The following is a 14,214-nucleotide window of genomic DNA, read 5'->3' as shown; positions in this document are numbered from 1 at the left end:
CACAGACAACTTCTGTGTAATACGCTTTCGAAAAAGAACTATCACTTTAGATCATTTTACACGGAGTGTTGGCTCAGTAACCTATTTTGACTTGTTGTTTGTGAGTGTTTATCAGGCACTTTAGGACATAATTGTATTGGCTATCTTCCTTAATGTATATGATTCTTTTCATTTACTTCATCTTTCATCTTTTATTTCTTTTTCAAGCTTTTGAGTAAGAGATCTTTTTACATGAGCTTTTTAGTAAACTTCTTGAATTTATGTTGTAAAAATGGGCTTGGTCTCTGTCATGAGTTTTTAAAGCTATTAAAAAACAAACAAATAAAATCAATCATCGAAATGTGCTATAACAGCCTAAAGTAATAAGTCAAAAACCTAAAACTTTCTTCCTATGTTTAGCTTGTAATTTTACAAACACAGTACAGTAATAATTGAAGCAAACTTGTACGCAACTTTGCAAATGAAGTCTTCTTATGTCCAGTGGACCAAAACAACTGCCTACTTTGTATTAAAAGGAAATTGCAGCTATTTTAGAAGGTCAAACAAAATAGGCATGCCTTTTAAATTGATGACTCTAGCTATAACTTACAACTTTGGGAACATTGTATATAAATTCATTATTTCTTAGTAATGTCCATCCAGCTTGGCGATTCTTTCAAATACTTTACTGAAGTCCTTTGGATGTGTAGTATGCACAAAGGTTTTCACTTCTTTGTAGAGGAAAACCTTTTTACGTCACAAACATACCTTCTGGTACGTGTGTGTGTATTTTTTGTTTGTTTGTTCTTGTTTTTTTTTTCATTTAGAAATAATTGATATGGTTATGCACTTGATAAAGAAAAAACTCGCAAGTATGCCAAGGGGATATTAAAGTGAGAGGTTGCCTTGCGCAGCTAATACTGGATTTTTTTTTTTTAATGAAATAATTGTATACCAGATAATGAATTGTACTACGATGCACCCATCAAAATAACATTCATGAGCAAGTCTGGATATGTTGGCTTTATGTTTGTTCTTCACGTAGAACTCTGTGTCTTACAATAGTGTGCTAAATGATTCAAGCTGAACTTACGGAAGTTATCTTTCTCTCGTGTGAATGAGTCACATTGTTTATTAAAACTGTATTTAACGCAAGTGCAATATGAGGTGATGATGGACTAGGGTGACTGCAGAATATTTTGTCCGTAAAGTGATTCTTCCTCATCAACCATGTATTGTTTAGGGTTTCTTGACCGTACTATTATCTTGCAGTGGCCACTCGTTTAAATACATTGGTTTCCTGTTGCTTTTCTTCAGATTCATTTTATTTATTCTGTTCATCTACTTGTACTCGGAAGTGTAATCTACACCGACTCTTGATTTTCCTGTTTTCACCAAGGTGCTAAATATGTGGAAGGCGTTCATGAAGGAATTAAGTTCTTCTACTTTGAATTTTCTGCATTATGTTTTTAAAATTTTTCCACATGTCAAAGCTCATTGTTTTACATTCACATTGTGACCATGAAATATATATGAAATTCAGACCTTCATTAATGTACACATATTGATATCTAGAAGAATGATATGGAGTATTTATGCTATATCAAAGAAGTACAATTTTGTTTTGATGTCAGTTGCTTCCATTTCTTATTTAGACGGCTGTAATGAACCATTTCATATAGACTGAATCTACTTAAACATGAAAAATGTTCAACAGCTGTACCATGTTATCAAATATTTGATTTTGATAAGGATATTTGGACACTTCGTGGCACGGGTGTTTTACATATAGTCATACCCTTTACTGATGTTAGTACATCTTTCTGTCTTAACTTTTCTTCAATTCAGAATTATTAAAAAAGTAAAGAAAGGTTGTCATAGAAAAATTGTGGAGGCAAAAAGTCAACAAGAGCAATGCATCAAGATTAAGTTTGTGAAATTGACAGACCCATTTTATCACATTTTATCATCATCGTGATAGTTCCATGTATGTGTATTGGTGTTTTATGCTCTTAGGCAGGTACTGTATGATCTTCCTGCAAGTTTGTGGCAGTCATTGTCAGACTGTTAGCCCACATGTTTTAGAATGTGTATGAATGTGCCTAATCAAAGAGTCAGGGCAGAATGTAGCCAGGTTCTATCTACACACTATAATAATAATAATAATAATAATAATAATATCAAGTACAGCACTTGTAATACGCCATCAATCCAGTGGCCTATTCTGAGGCACAGAGGGATGAATAAAGAGAATTACACACTACATGTATTTAGTACCAAAATTATATATTGACTTCATGTGAAGACCAACCCTTTGGGAGATGCATGTGATCAAGTCATTTCTTTCCCTACCATCGAAGTGACCAAACCAATACCTTGCTCTCTGGTAGGTACATTATTTTGTCAGAGACCATTCAGAAAAACAAAAAAATAAATAAATAAAAAAATGATGGAAAAAAAAGATAAATTCACAAATGAATGAGACCAGTGTACAAGTTTCATACAACATGACCAAACTCTCTGTCATTATAGTCTACAATATAGAACAGAGGAAAATTGGTCGGTGAAGATTGATCAGTGGTTACACACATGGAAGAGCTACACAGGGTTCAAGACTGTCAGCTCCCGAGTTTTGACACAATGATTACCACATCCAACGTTCTAAAATCAGTGCTCATCATGGGATTTGCTAAGAAACCACCTCAGTGATGGGACGGACAAAAGAGAGAATCACTGGTGAGATGATATTGATGAATGTCTGCATCAAACAGAAGTTTTGTCCGGAATGAAACACATGTTGCACTCCCAAGTTACAATCAAATCGGTAGGAATTCTCATGACTCCAATATCTTCATCTTTGCATTTTATACAAGCCGTGATACCTTTAGTTCTACTTCTACCGATTCATTTACTCTTTGTTGTTGTAGTTTCTTTTGTTCTATATACCTCCACCTTGAAGTGAAACGGAGCAAGTATTATTTGACATGAGATACCAGCTATGCCAAACTTATGTTGAGTTGTTTGCTGTGATTTTGTCATGACATAATTGCGTAGACACATAACATCCTCTCTTTATAATAGTTTTGAAGGATGTAAAAATGTGCTTCACTCATTCCCTTTTCACTGCAAATGTGTGCAGTTTTCTTAAATATTAAGCAGTGGAAAGTGAGGAAAAATAATATGACACCATTGCATGTGGCATATCTTTCCATGATTATGTGCTCACCTTTTTTTTCTTTTTTTTTGTGAAATTTGAATTTTTGAATATTTTACTCATCATGAATGTTTTGAATAAAATCATAAAATGTTTGCTGAACAGCAGGTGGTGGAGTGTATTCTTTGTGTCTTTATCATTCTGTACAGGTTAATGTACTGTAAGAATACTGTAAGAAATGTACTTTAAGAATTCAGCAGCACATTTAAATGAAATGAAGGATTTCTTTTTATGGGGGAGGGGGTCTAAAAGGGTGATCAAAAGCAGAAAAAATTCATATCACTTTGATGCAGATAGTAGAAGTCACATGACCAAGAATCCTTTTTGCAGGTAACTCCTAACGGGACAATATGAAGATCACACACTACCATTCACACAATTGAGGAATTTAGTTCTTGCTGTTTGACTCGTGTGTTTACCGTTTGTTCAACCTGTAATATCTAGCTGAAAACACAATATATACATATATAAACAAATGTACACATATATATTTTCTTCAGAATCACACTTTGTAAATGTCATTGAAGGCTACTACAATTAACTATTCAAATATCTATATTATGTCTAGCTTCCTATATGTAAATGTATGTGTATATATATATATACACTCTTTCTGTGTGTATGTGTATATGTGTATATATATATATATATATACACTCATTCTCTTTTATTTATCCTTACTTTTGGTCTTAATTGTACCCATGCTCCTCATCCTGTTCCCCTTACTAGGCTTTTGTTGGGACCTACACTCAACAAGCTTTGCTTTTTAGTAGGTTCCATCGTATTTCTCTTCGCATCCTTTACTTTGATTGAAAATGACACATTGACCGTTATGTATTACTTTTGTATTCCCATTTCGTCATGTATATATCCAAGCTGGACATTCTGTATTATATTTTGTTATATACCATGTATTTTCCATCGAGAAATACGAAAATAAATTGAAATGGAAAAAAAAAAAAAAAAAAAAAATATATATATATATATACATAATATAATGTAAATGTTTCATCCTCGCAGGGAAGTGCACATTTTCTAAAAACATGCGCTTCCCTGCCAAGATGAAGTGTTTTTATGTCATTTTAGGTTTGTTTCGCATATAAATATATAGTATAGATATAGATATTTATATAGATATTTTATCATAAAATGAGCTAAATTAATTCTTTCTTGTTAAGTTGAGGTGTTTGTGATTAAAACTGCTAAAAAAAAAGAGAAAATAATAAGAAAATACAGGATATTTCTAATAACTTCTAGAATATTTATTATATTACACGTGAGGTATCACTGGAAAAGTTTAACTTTGCTCTGATGATTGACTTACTTTGAAATGTTTAAAAATGGCGCTTAGCTCATTTTGCGATAAAACTCGTCATATAAATATACATTGTATATTTAGATAGCCTGAAATTGCCTTGACCAAGTACAGTACGTAAAGGGTACTGCATCATTTGATATAATGGAATAATATCTACCAGGGCTCGAAACTAACTTATTTCTCTGGCGGCCCATTTGGGCAGCTAAAATCTTTAACTGTGAAATTTTATTGGCCCAAAAAAAAAATGTAGAGTCCGGAAATAAACAGAAACATAACAATACATTTTGAATCTCAAGAGCCAGTTGGACCACCAGAATATTGCCTTTTTCCAAATTTGGTGGCCCAACATCAATTTTTAGTGGCCCTGGGCCACCAGGCCACCGCTAATGTTGAGCCCTGTTTCTACATACAATTTTGGTCCTGTGTCAAAAAGTGTCTACTTCTTGTGAATTTTACCAGGTAGTAGTCATCACACACTCTAGCAGATAGTCCAGCTGAACACCGCATACACCATTCCAAGTTGTTCAGTGCTATACATTGTATCAAAAGGGGAACCAACACAATGGACACAGGAAGCAAATAATTTCTCAAATATCACAATCGCACTTTATTCGCCACAACAGTTCAACGTCAAAAGTGCTTGAATGTACATATTACACAGCTTGTAAGCCACAGTAACAGACGGCTGGATCTTGTTATTCAATGTCCAGTTGATGACTGAATTTCTGGACAATGTCAGAAAGGTAGAGGCTTCCCAAAATTCGTCTTTGATACATTCTGTTTGGGGTAGCACAGACTTTGCTTCATTTCTAAAGGTGTGATTTCTGAGAAAGAAACCCAACAAAACAAGATTTTCTGGATGATCAACTGCCATATAGCTTTCTCAAAAAATACTTTGTGAAAACAAGCAAGTAATATCTCAGTTCTTTCTGGCAACAACAGTCCTACGACTGTTATCACTAAATTGAACCACCATCTCTCATCATTTGGTTTTGATTTTGATTTGGAATAGTTCATTTCATACTGTTCCCTTCCATACTAATTTTGGAATCATTTCATATGTTGACAAGCTTTTTCCAGACATTATTTCCAGGTGTAAATGGACAAAGATAAACAAGCAACAGACAGGGGACATACAGAACTTGCTGTTATCCTTTGCGAAAGTCCCAAGCCTGTATCGGCAAAGCTCCCTCCTTTTTTTTTTCTTTCCTGACACTCACGACACACTCAGATATTCACATATATCATATAATAACACAATTCTCATTAAAGTATTTCTGGTCTAGCTCAGTGGGGTGGGGCATTCTCTATTCCTCGTAGCCCTCAGGGAGTGCATTGGCCTCCTTGTTGTGGAAGAGAGTCTTGACACCATCACCCCATGGGAAGGCCTGTGGGTTAACAACAAACGGGGAGGAAAAATTAATTTCATACGGGCATAAGTAGTAAATAGACATTTGTTTAAATATGCTGTACTATTGACACTTTGTTGCATGTCACTCCATTTACAATGCATGCATGTTGCTACAGCAATCTGCTTTGCAATACTTCATACCATGGCATCATACACTGCATTCAGTTTATCTTACAAGTGATAAAGGTATCACTCAACAAGGAGCAAGCATAAGGAAATGAGAAGAAACTATCACAAGTTGAGTGGAACTTTCTACTCAGTTCTTATATTGAGTAATTCCTACAGTACTTTCCCGTCTTACCAAGAGTCACACTTGTACATAAAAAGAGGTATACGCTTTGTTAATTGGATGATCACATTTTTTGCAGGAGCTACTCTGATAGATTTTTCCCAGTCAAATAGAAAAAAAGTGTGACATTTGAATTACAAGAAGAAACTGTCAAAGAGAAAACATGGCTTATACACTATTTGAGAGTGAGGCAGGAAGTAGGTAGCACAGTACTGTATACGCCATATATTTAGCGAGTCTAAATTTTCATGAATCGAGACTTCCCGACGATTTCGCGTGGGGTTAAATTCGCGATCGTGGAGTCCTGTACTGAACAGAGAAATGTATACGCATATATCACATTCATATAGGGATGACAGTCAATATTTTCGCGTGTCTTTAATTTAATCTTTAATTGCAGCTGACTCAAGAAATTCGCGAAAATAAAAACCTCATGAAATATTCGGCGTAAACAGTATATTAGATATTTACACGTAAATTACACAGACAAAAAACAAAACTCACACAAGACAACACACATTTGCTAATATAGTCATTCCCGTTATAACCAACACAGTTATAACAAAAGTTTGGTTTACAACGAAGTAAAAACTTAGGTTCCACCATTATCAGCTCTATGTTCTTTATTGTTTATTTGCTCAGTTATAACAACAATTCGATATAATGAAAGAAAACTGCCAGTCCTGAGAACTTTGTTACAACGGGAGTCCACTGTACTATGTAGAGTTGAATACAGATAAAAAGTTAAATACAACTGAAAAATGCTTCCTACGAGAGGTACAGTAATTCACCTTTGTCCTGATCCGTAAATGTGGGTAGGCGACAAATTCTGGCTTGTGGTGTTCAAGGTGGGCCTTGTGCTCCATCTCACCCTTGTAGGCATTGACCATGCAGAACATCACACCAGGTACGGCTACCAGGAAGGACAGGTACTTCCACGTCTTTGCCGTGCCTGTGGCAGGGAAGAAGAGGGAAATGCATGAGGATAGACCACAGAACAATAATTCTTTTCGGGGAGGGGTTCAGTGAAAAAAAAGGCATCCATCGTTAAGAAGGCACCAAGGTGGTGTGAAATGAAGGTGGGCAAAGTGCTGGCCATGGTCCCTCCTTTAGCACGAGGAGAGAGGTTTGAATTGATGCAAAGTCTCATAGCTTACTTCCAATCTCTCGTGTGAATTTGAACCCAATCATTTGAGATGGACATTGACTTGCATGTTGCTGCTAAGAACAAGTCATTCTTTGAAAGCTTTGAGACATATCATGCTGCTGCATGCACAATATTAAACTCAGGTTTGCCATCTAACTCCATACAAATATGAGGGTGTTGTATGCTTCACTCAAAACAACTCACACTTGGCAAGCTTTGCAGCATAGCTACACTGCATACACAATCGGAAAATGAAGCTGACTACCTAATTTTATGTGACTATGAGGGTCTTCAGTACCAAAAATCACAGAAAATACTACATAGGAAAGTTTTAGGCCCTACCATATCCAAAGTATGAATAACTCAAGTAAATTTGAACCAAATCAATTATCAGGAATGCTTGATGACTTTCATGTCGTCGCTATAAAAAAAAAAAAAAAAAAAAAAAAAATCGCTCTTCATGACAACTGTGATGTACACTGCCTGTGCAATCTGCAACTGAAATGAATTAGACACCTAGACCTGCCTACTGTACCAGCTGTTATTTTCGCAAAGGTTTATTTTTTGCGAATTTCGCGAATCACTGTTGTACCACGAATTTAACAACACGCGAAAATGCCTCGTACTGAAAAGGGATTAGTGCATTTATGATAGATATAGTGTCAAAATCACGAAAACAACATCTTGCAAAAATGTCAATGACCTCCTTATTCGCGAAAATAACAGCTTATACAGTATCTAATACTGTAAAAGTGGATATTTTCGCGCGACTAATTTTTCGCGCTAGGCCGGGTCAGAAGAGTTTCGCGTGTTCTTAATTCCGCGGAATCAAGACATCACGCACAGGAACGTATGGCAAGCAAAAATATTCGCGTGTTTTTATTTTCGCGCTAGTTTCTGGTTGCGCAAAATGCGCGAAAATTTCAACACCGCGAAAATTTCCACTTTTACAGTATTGTGTAATGCCTTTTTCAAGTAACTGGGAGCTGAATGATTTAAAGCAAGCTGCTCATATTATTAAATTTGACCATAACACCGTCCAAAATTTGATTGCCTGCTACATGTAAAACCTATGCTTTTGTGTGTGGTCGAATTTTGGCACGGGAAGTCGAACCTTGGTGCAAGTTTTTTACACAACAATGGCAAGTTGAATAAAGTTAGTCTTTGCCTTGACCGAAAGATCGGTCTGTATCTGGTCATCGCGGATATGTTCCGCGGAGACTGCATCTGGCTGAGTGTCTACGGAAGAGAGCTGATAAAGTAAAAAAACAAAAACAAAAAGACTCCTCTGGACAGTCTGTGCCTAGAGCAGTAACTATACACAGCCCAGTTGGTGTGAAAATGTGACAGGGCTGTGTATAGTTACTGGAGCAGCACTACGGTTCGCACTGCCACCGTTCACGAGCGATGATGTCATGTCTCGCTCAGTACACTGCACGCACCACGCCGTTTATCCCTATCATAACAGACGACGACAAGCTAGTATCGGTTGATGATTGGTTTGCTATCGCTTTCAACTATGAAAGGCCTTCCCTCATTGGTCGGGTTGTTCTCCCACAATGTCTTTCGAATATTACATTATCGCTTTCTTCAATTCATAAGCTTTGCGTTGATACCAAGTACTCCTCTGTGGCTTTTTGGAAAATGATGTAAATTTTCCTTGTAATTTCACCCTTCTTAAAGGACAACTTCACCTTCATTAACATAAGGATTGAGAGAATGCAGCAATATTAGTAGAACACATCAGTGAAAGTTTGAGGAAAATTGGACAATCGATGCAAAGTTATGAATTTTTAAAATTTTTGTGTTGGAACCGCTGGATGAGGAGACAACTAAGGCTCGTGATGTCATATGAGTACAACAGTATAAAGAACATGTAAAGAAAATTCAACATATTTTCACTTTTTTCGCATAATAAAAGAGCACTTGACTTGCCTCTTTCTAAAGGCAATGAGAATAATATTACCCATAACATATGCCAGTAACGAGTCAAGGGAATGTGTACTTTTTTCAAAAGATGAAATTTTGTGAAATTCTCTTTATACAGTCTGTATTGTCCTTATATTGTTGTACACATGTGACATCATACACCGCAGTAGTCTTCTCATCCAGCGGTGACTGCACAAAAACTTCAAAAATTCATAACTTTTGAACGGATTGCCCGATTTTCCTCAAACTTTCAATGATGTGTTCTACTAATATTGCTACATTCTCTCAATCCTTATGTTAATGAAGGTGAACTTATCCTTTAAGGAATTTTCCGGCGATCTGTGCCAGGAATATATCATCAAAGGAATAGTTTTGGTCATTCATTTTTTTTAATTCTCGTGGTATTTTTTAATGAATTCTCTAGCGATTTATCTGTGCTTTGATACTACTTTTGACGTGTGCGAGCATGTGCAATGTATGTGAGAGGATGTTTGTAGTGCATAGATCAATGTTCGAAATGTTCCGTAGCAAGCGACCTACCCGATACTTCGGCGGTGTGCAGCAAGGCTATGAGGGTACATAGACACGGGTTACGAGAGCGAGATAGCGTGCAATGACTACAAGCGCTGTGCTGGCATGAAGACGAGGGACAGCGAGACACACGGCAGTGCCGTGACTCAGCAAATCAGCAAACAAGGTACTGTAAGACCTGGCAAGTGCATAGCAGAGCGGAGAGAGCCCGAGAGAGAAGAGGCCAAGATATTTTAAGCTCTCTCCTTGCTGCGATCGCACAGCTGATAGTCGAGATATCAATATTCTGTACGCAATCGGGAGCGAGTGGTGGAGCGACGGGCAATCTCAGTGGGTTCTGTGGTGACATGAATTACGCACGTCGGGGATTTGCGCTTGCGCTGTGTTGACTGAGGGGCTGCTTAAACTGCGTATAGTTGGACCTACTAGATCTAGGGTAACATCCCCAGTATTCGGTCACTTAAGCTTTTTTGCAATATTTTTCAAACTAAAATAATACATACATACATCATATCTACAGCAATGTATGTGAAATATATATCATTTGCAAATTTGAAAATTCCCCAGTATACGGTCACCAGCACCAGTATTCGGTCACGCGATGTGCGCGTTCAAAGTCAATGCGTGTTCAAAGCAGCTGAAAAATGCGCGCGCGCTACCTTGTTGGTGCAAAATTGGGGTAAATTACAGAATACCGGCAGCCAATCACGGAGAGCGCAAATCGCTCTGAAAAGAGCGTAATTACGCTTGCCGATAGCAACCATTAAAATATTAATCCAATCAGCGATACGGTCCGTGATTCGGCTGTCGACGATTGCATTTGTTTACGTGTGTTTTCTTTGCTCTGTGCGGTGAGAAGTGTGGTATCTTAATACGTCGTTCTCGGGGGTTTCGGGGGTGTCCCCCGAATAATGTAGTTCTAGATCCTGACGATGCTAGTCTAGACTATCCGTTAAAATTTACCCGAATTTACGATGTATACTCACGTTTTTAGGAGTCGAGGATAGTCCATATCCTAGAAATTGATAGCAGTTTAGGTGAGACTAGAAAACAATCACTTATCTAATTGCTGGTGCTAGCTTACAGTAGAGCTTACGCACTGTGTGGGTGCGCTTGACAGCCCACCATGTTGACTCTATGCACTCAATACAAATACAACAGTACAGTACATACAGTACACATAACAGCTTATGCGTACGTGTGGCAGTGGTAGCGCGTATTGAGTCTGCAGAACGCGCGCATGTTTAGTAGTACAGTGTACAATACGTATAGCAGTTGAGTGCGCACATGTCTCTTGACAATACGCGTATACGCGCTGCCTTGCCAAACTAGTGTGTAGTGTGATTGTATCGTGACGCGTGATGACTTGTGTCGAAAAGAGAACATGAAGGAAGAAGGGCTGCCAGCTGTGATGACGTCATCACGATTAAAATAGTTCCGTCAAAATCGGGTCGATTTTCTTTATCGTCGATTTACTCGAGTTATCTCGATTTAGAGCAGTTTTCCGACGAAACCACTCAATTTTCATAAAAATTGTGTGGTCAACCTACTTTTTGACGGCCGTTCCGTTTCTGGCCTTTTTGGGGGCCCCAAACGTCGGGAAAGACGAATTTCAGCCCTTCGGGCTGAAATTCATCTCTAAGGGAGAGCCGCCGGAGGCGGGGCCGAAGGCCCCGCCTCCGGCGGCTCTTATACGCACCAATATGCTAATTTATATGAGGCAAAACCGGTATTCTGTAATCGGGGACGTTGCGGCGACCGTTGGTGACCGAATACTGGGGCTCGGCACTTGCATTCAACCCTTGTACATTGGGACACTGTATCGGCACGTACGGAAATTTTGCTTTTCTTTTGCGTTTTTGAGGATACCATTACACTCCAAGCTTGCGATAGGCGAAAAATCCCCGCGAGAGAACGGCGTATTTCTCGATTTTTAGCGCTTTTTTGGCGACCCATACTCTTAAAACTGGGCCTTATCCGCGCGCGCTTTTGGAAAGTAGCTCCGATTCTGCACTTTTGACGGCAAAATTTGGGATTTTGGATGGATTTTTCAAGGGGGCTAAGGGAGTTTCCTGTTGTGAATGAGTGTGCAAGTATGTGAATTAATGTGATTTGCGTGTGTTGTGACACTTGAACTTACTGGCTGGTGACTAGTGATAAGTGACCGAATACCGGGGGCTGACCGAATACTGGTGCCCTTACCCTACTCATTAACCACTTTTGATTACAAATACCTTCTGTATCTTGGAAAATATTCCTCAGTTTCACCTTAATTTCAGTCCGCTTGAGGCAGAAAATACCGCAGATTCATATCCCGGGCTCAGATTGTTGACTTGTACTTGACTTGACTTGTTGACTTGAGGATTTTCTTCAATTTTTTCTTCCTCCTGTTTCCTGAGGTTTATATTTTCCTGTATCCCCCTAATTTCTCTTGTCCTTGATTTGTATTCATGTTCGAATGTTCCAGCGTATTGCGCCCCGTCCCACGCGTACTTTTGATTTTATAGTACCCGCAAGAAAGCCATTGGCATTGTGGGAGGGTGGTCGATCTAAAAACGTTAGGTGGTCGATGAGTAGTAGACTTACTATACATCATACATGGCATACAACAGGCATACCGTAGTGAGCATGGTAAGCAGAGGCACGGTTAGGCCTAGGTAGGGGGATCAGGGAGCACACACAAATGACAAACACACAGTAAAAATGTCTATATTTACAATGGCAATGACGCAGACAGACAGCTGCAATCAAGAGGCAGACAGCCAGACACATGCACACACACCTCCTCAATTCAACTGACTTCTTTTAACTGGTCATTAATCTGTCTAGAACCCTAGACTATTCTATCTCCAGAAATAGAAAGTGCAAGTCACTTAGATTCTAATATTGGACGGCTAACTTTATCAATCTTCAGTTAGAGTTTCAGATTGCGATTGCGCAGCATGCAGGGTACGCCGCGTCTCGCGCGATCGCTCACGAAGAGCGAGCAGGGAGGGAGCTGTTTAGAGCGAGCAGGGAACTGTTTTGAGCGACGTTAAGTCGACGTCGATATCAACGCTTCCCGATAACCCATTTTGTTGAAATTTACATGAAAGATTGGAAATAAGTAACGAAGTATTTTGTATGATTTTCGTATAATTTGGTTGAGCAGAATTTGAAATATCCACATGGATATGAAAGTACATTATCGGCATGATCAGTGACACTCGCCACTCTCAGCACGGTACCGCGGTATCAGACAGCCGGTAGCCCAATCGTCACTCGTTGATCGTCCCACGCTTAGACTTTGACCATCTATTTTCAGCAAAAAAACAACAAATCAACCCTAAAAACTCTTAATTCCAATACTACTAACCATGGGCATCTTCTGCAACTGCTCCATGTGCTGGTGCGGTGGATCTCCGTGCCAGAGAAGTAGAAAATTGGCGACGAAGAACGTTCATTACCTGAGAAGCCATTTTGCACGTACCAGAGTCTTTAGCCTCAAGATGACCTTTTGCCGGCTAATAGGCTCGTTCAAATAAAGTTGATAATTTTGCTCATAGTTAAATCACGCTCCTTTACTTGGAATAAATTCATCAAATAAATACATTAATTAAGTTTGAAAAAATTATTGTTTTTTAGCTACTAAAAACTAGAGAAAATTATTCTATATTTTACATTTTAATTTCGTACTTGGTCCCTGCAATCGTGTCATTGTAGAAGCGCAGCCCCCACCAAAGATCAAGTAACTCAGAGCTTGTGAGGAGAAAAATCTCTGCCAATTCAACACCGAGAGGGCCTTTGAAATTTCGGTTGAGATGGGTTTTGTGGTTTTCAATGTTTTTTTTTTTTATTATTTTGATACTGAAAAACCTTTTATGAAACATGAAAGAGCAATATAGAGTTTATTTGATGAAAAATGGTTTTGAAATGGCCGAGATATCCAAAGCAAAGCAATATCAATCCTGATAAAAGGTGGGACCCACCTTTTATCAGGACCGCTCTTCTGATTTACTTTGTTTTTGGATATCTCAACCATTTCAAAACCGATCGTCAGCAAATAAACTTTGAATTCCTCTTTGAGTTGTATGCTTTTAACGTTTCATAAAGTGTTTTCTAAGTATCTCACATAAAGTCAAAAGCTGAATTCTCACCTCAACCAATAATCCCTAGAGAGGAGACGTGTATAATTAGGCCTACATATTTTTGTAAAACTTTGATCATCTTACTAACATGAGGTGTTTACATGATCGAAGATTTTAACCTCTCCTGGAAGTATGCATCTTGATACCTCAGTAAAAACAAAAACAAAAACAAACAAACAAACAAACAAACAAACAAACAAACAAATAAACAAACAAAATCACGAATATACATTAAAACCCGACGTTTACTGGGTATATGCAAGTACATG

The 14,214-nt window shown here is 38.1% G+C and overlaps 1 protein-coding gene across 1 annotated transcript; it reads right to left on the bottom strand.

The window, feature by feature from the left end:
* Positions 1-5,094: 5,094 nt before the first annotated feature.
* LOC140226964 (cytochrome c oxidase subunit 6A, mitochondrial-like) lies at positions 5,095-13,303 on the bottom strand. Its single transcript, XM_072307401.1, has 3 exons — positions 13,174-13,303; positions 7,003-7,163; positions 5,095-5,899 (listed from the first exon to the last, which is right to left on the bottom strand). Exons 1-3 carry the CDS (start codon positions 13,274-13,276, stop codon positions 5,819-5,821), a joined length of 345 nt encoding a protein of 114 aa, XP_072163502.1. The 5' UTR covers positions 13,277-13,303; the 3' UTR covers positions 5,095-5,818.
* Between the last annotated feature and the right edge of the window lie 911 nt (positions 13,304-14,214).

Source organism: Diadema setosum, chromosome 4, assembly GCF_964275005.1.
Source record: "Diadema setosum chromosome 4, eeDiaSeto1, whole genome shotgun sequence".
Classification (NCBI taxonomy): Eukaryota; Metazoa; Echinodermata; class Echinoidea; order Diadematoida; family Diadematidae; genus Diadema; species Diadema setosum.
Note: the sequence above shows the minus strand (reverse complement) of the source record. Positions and strands in the feature narration are given on the sequence as shown.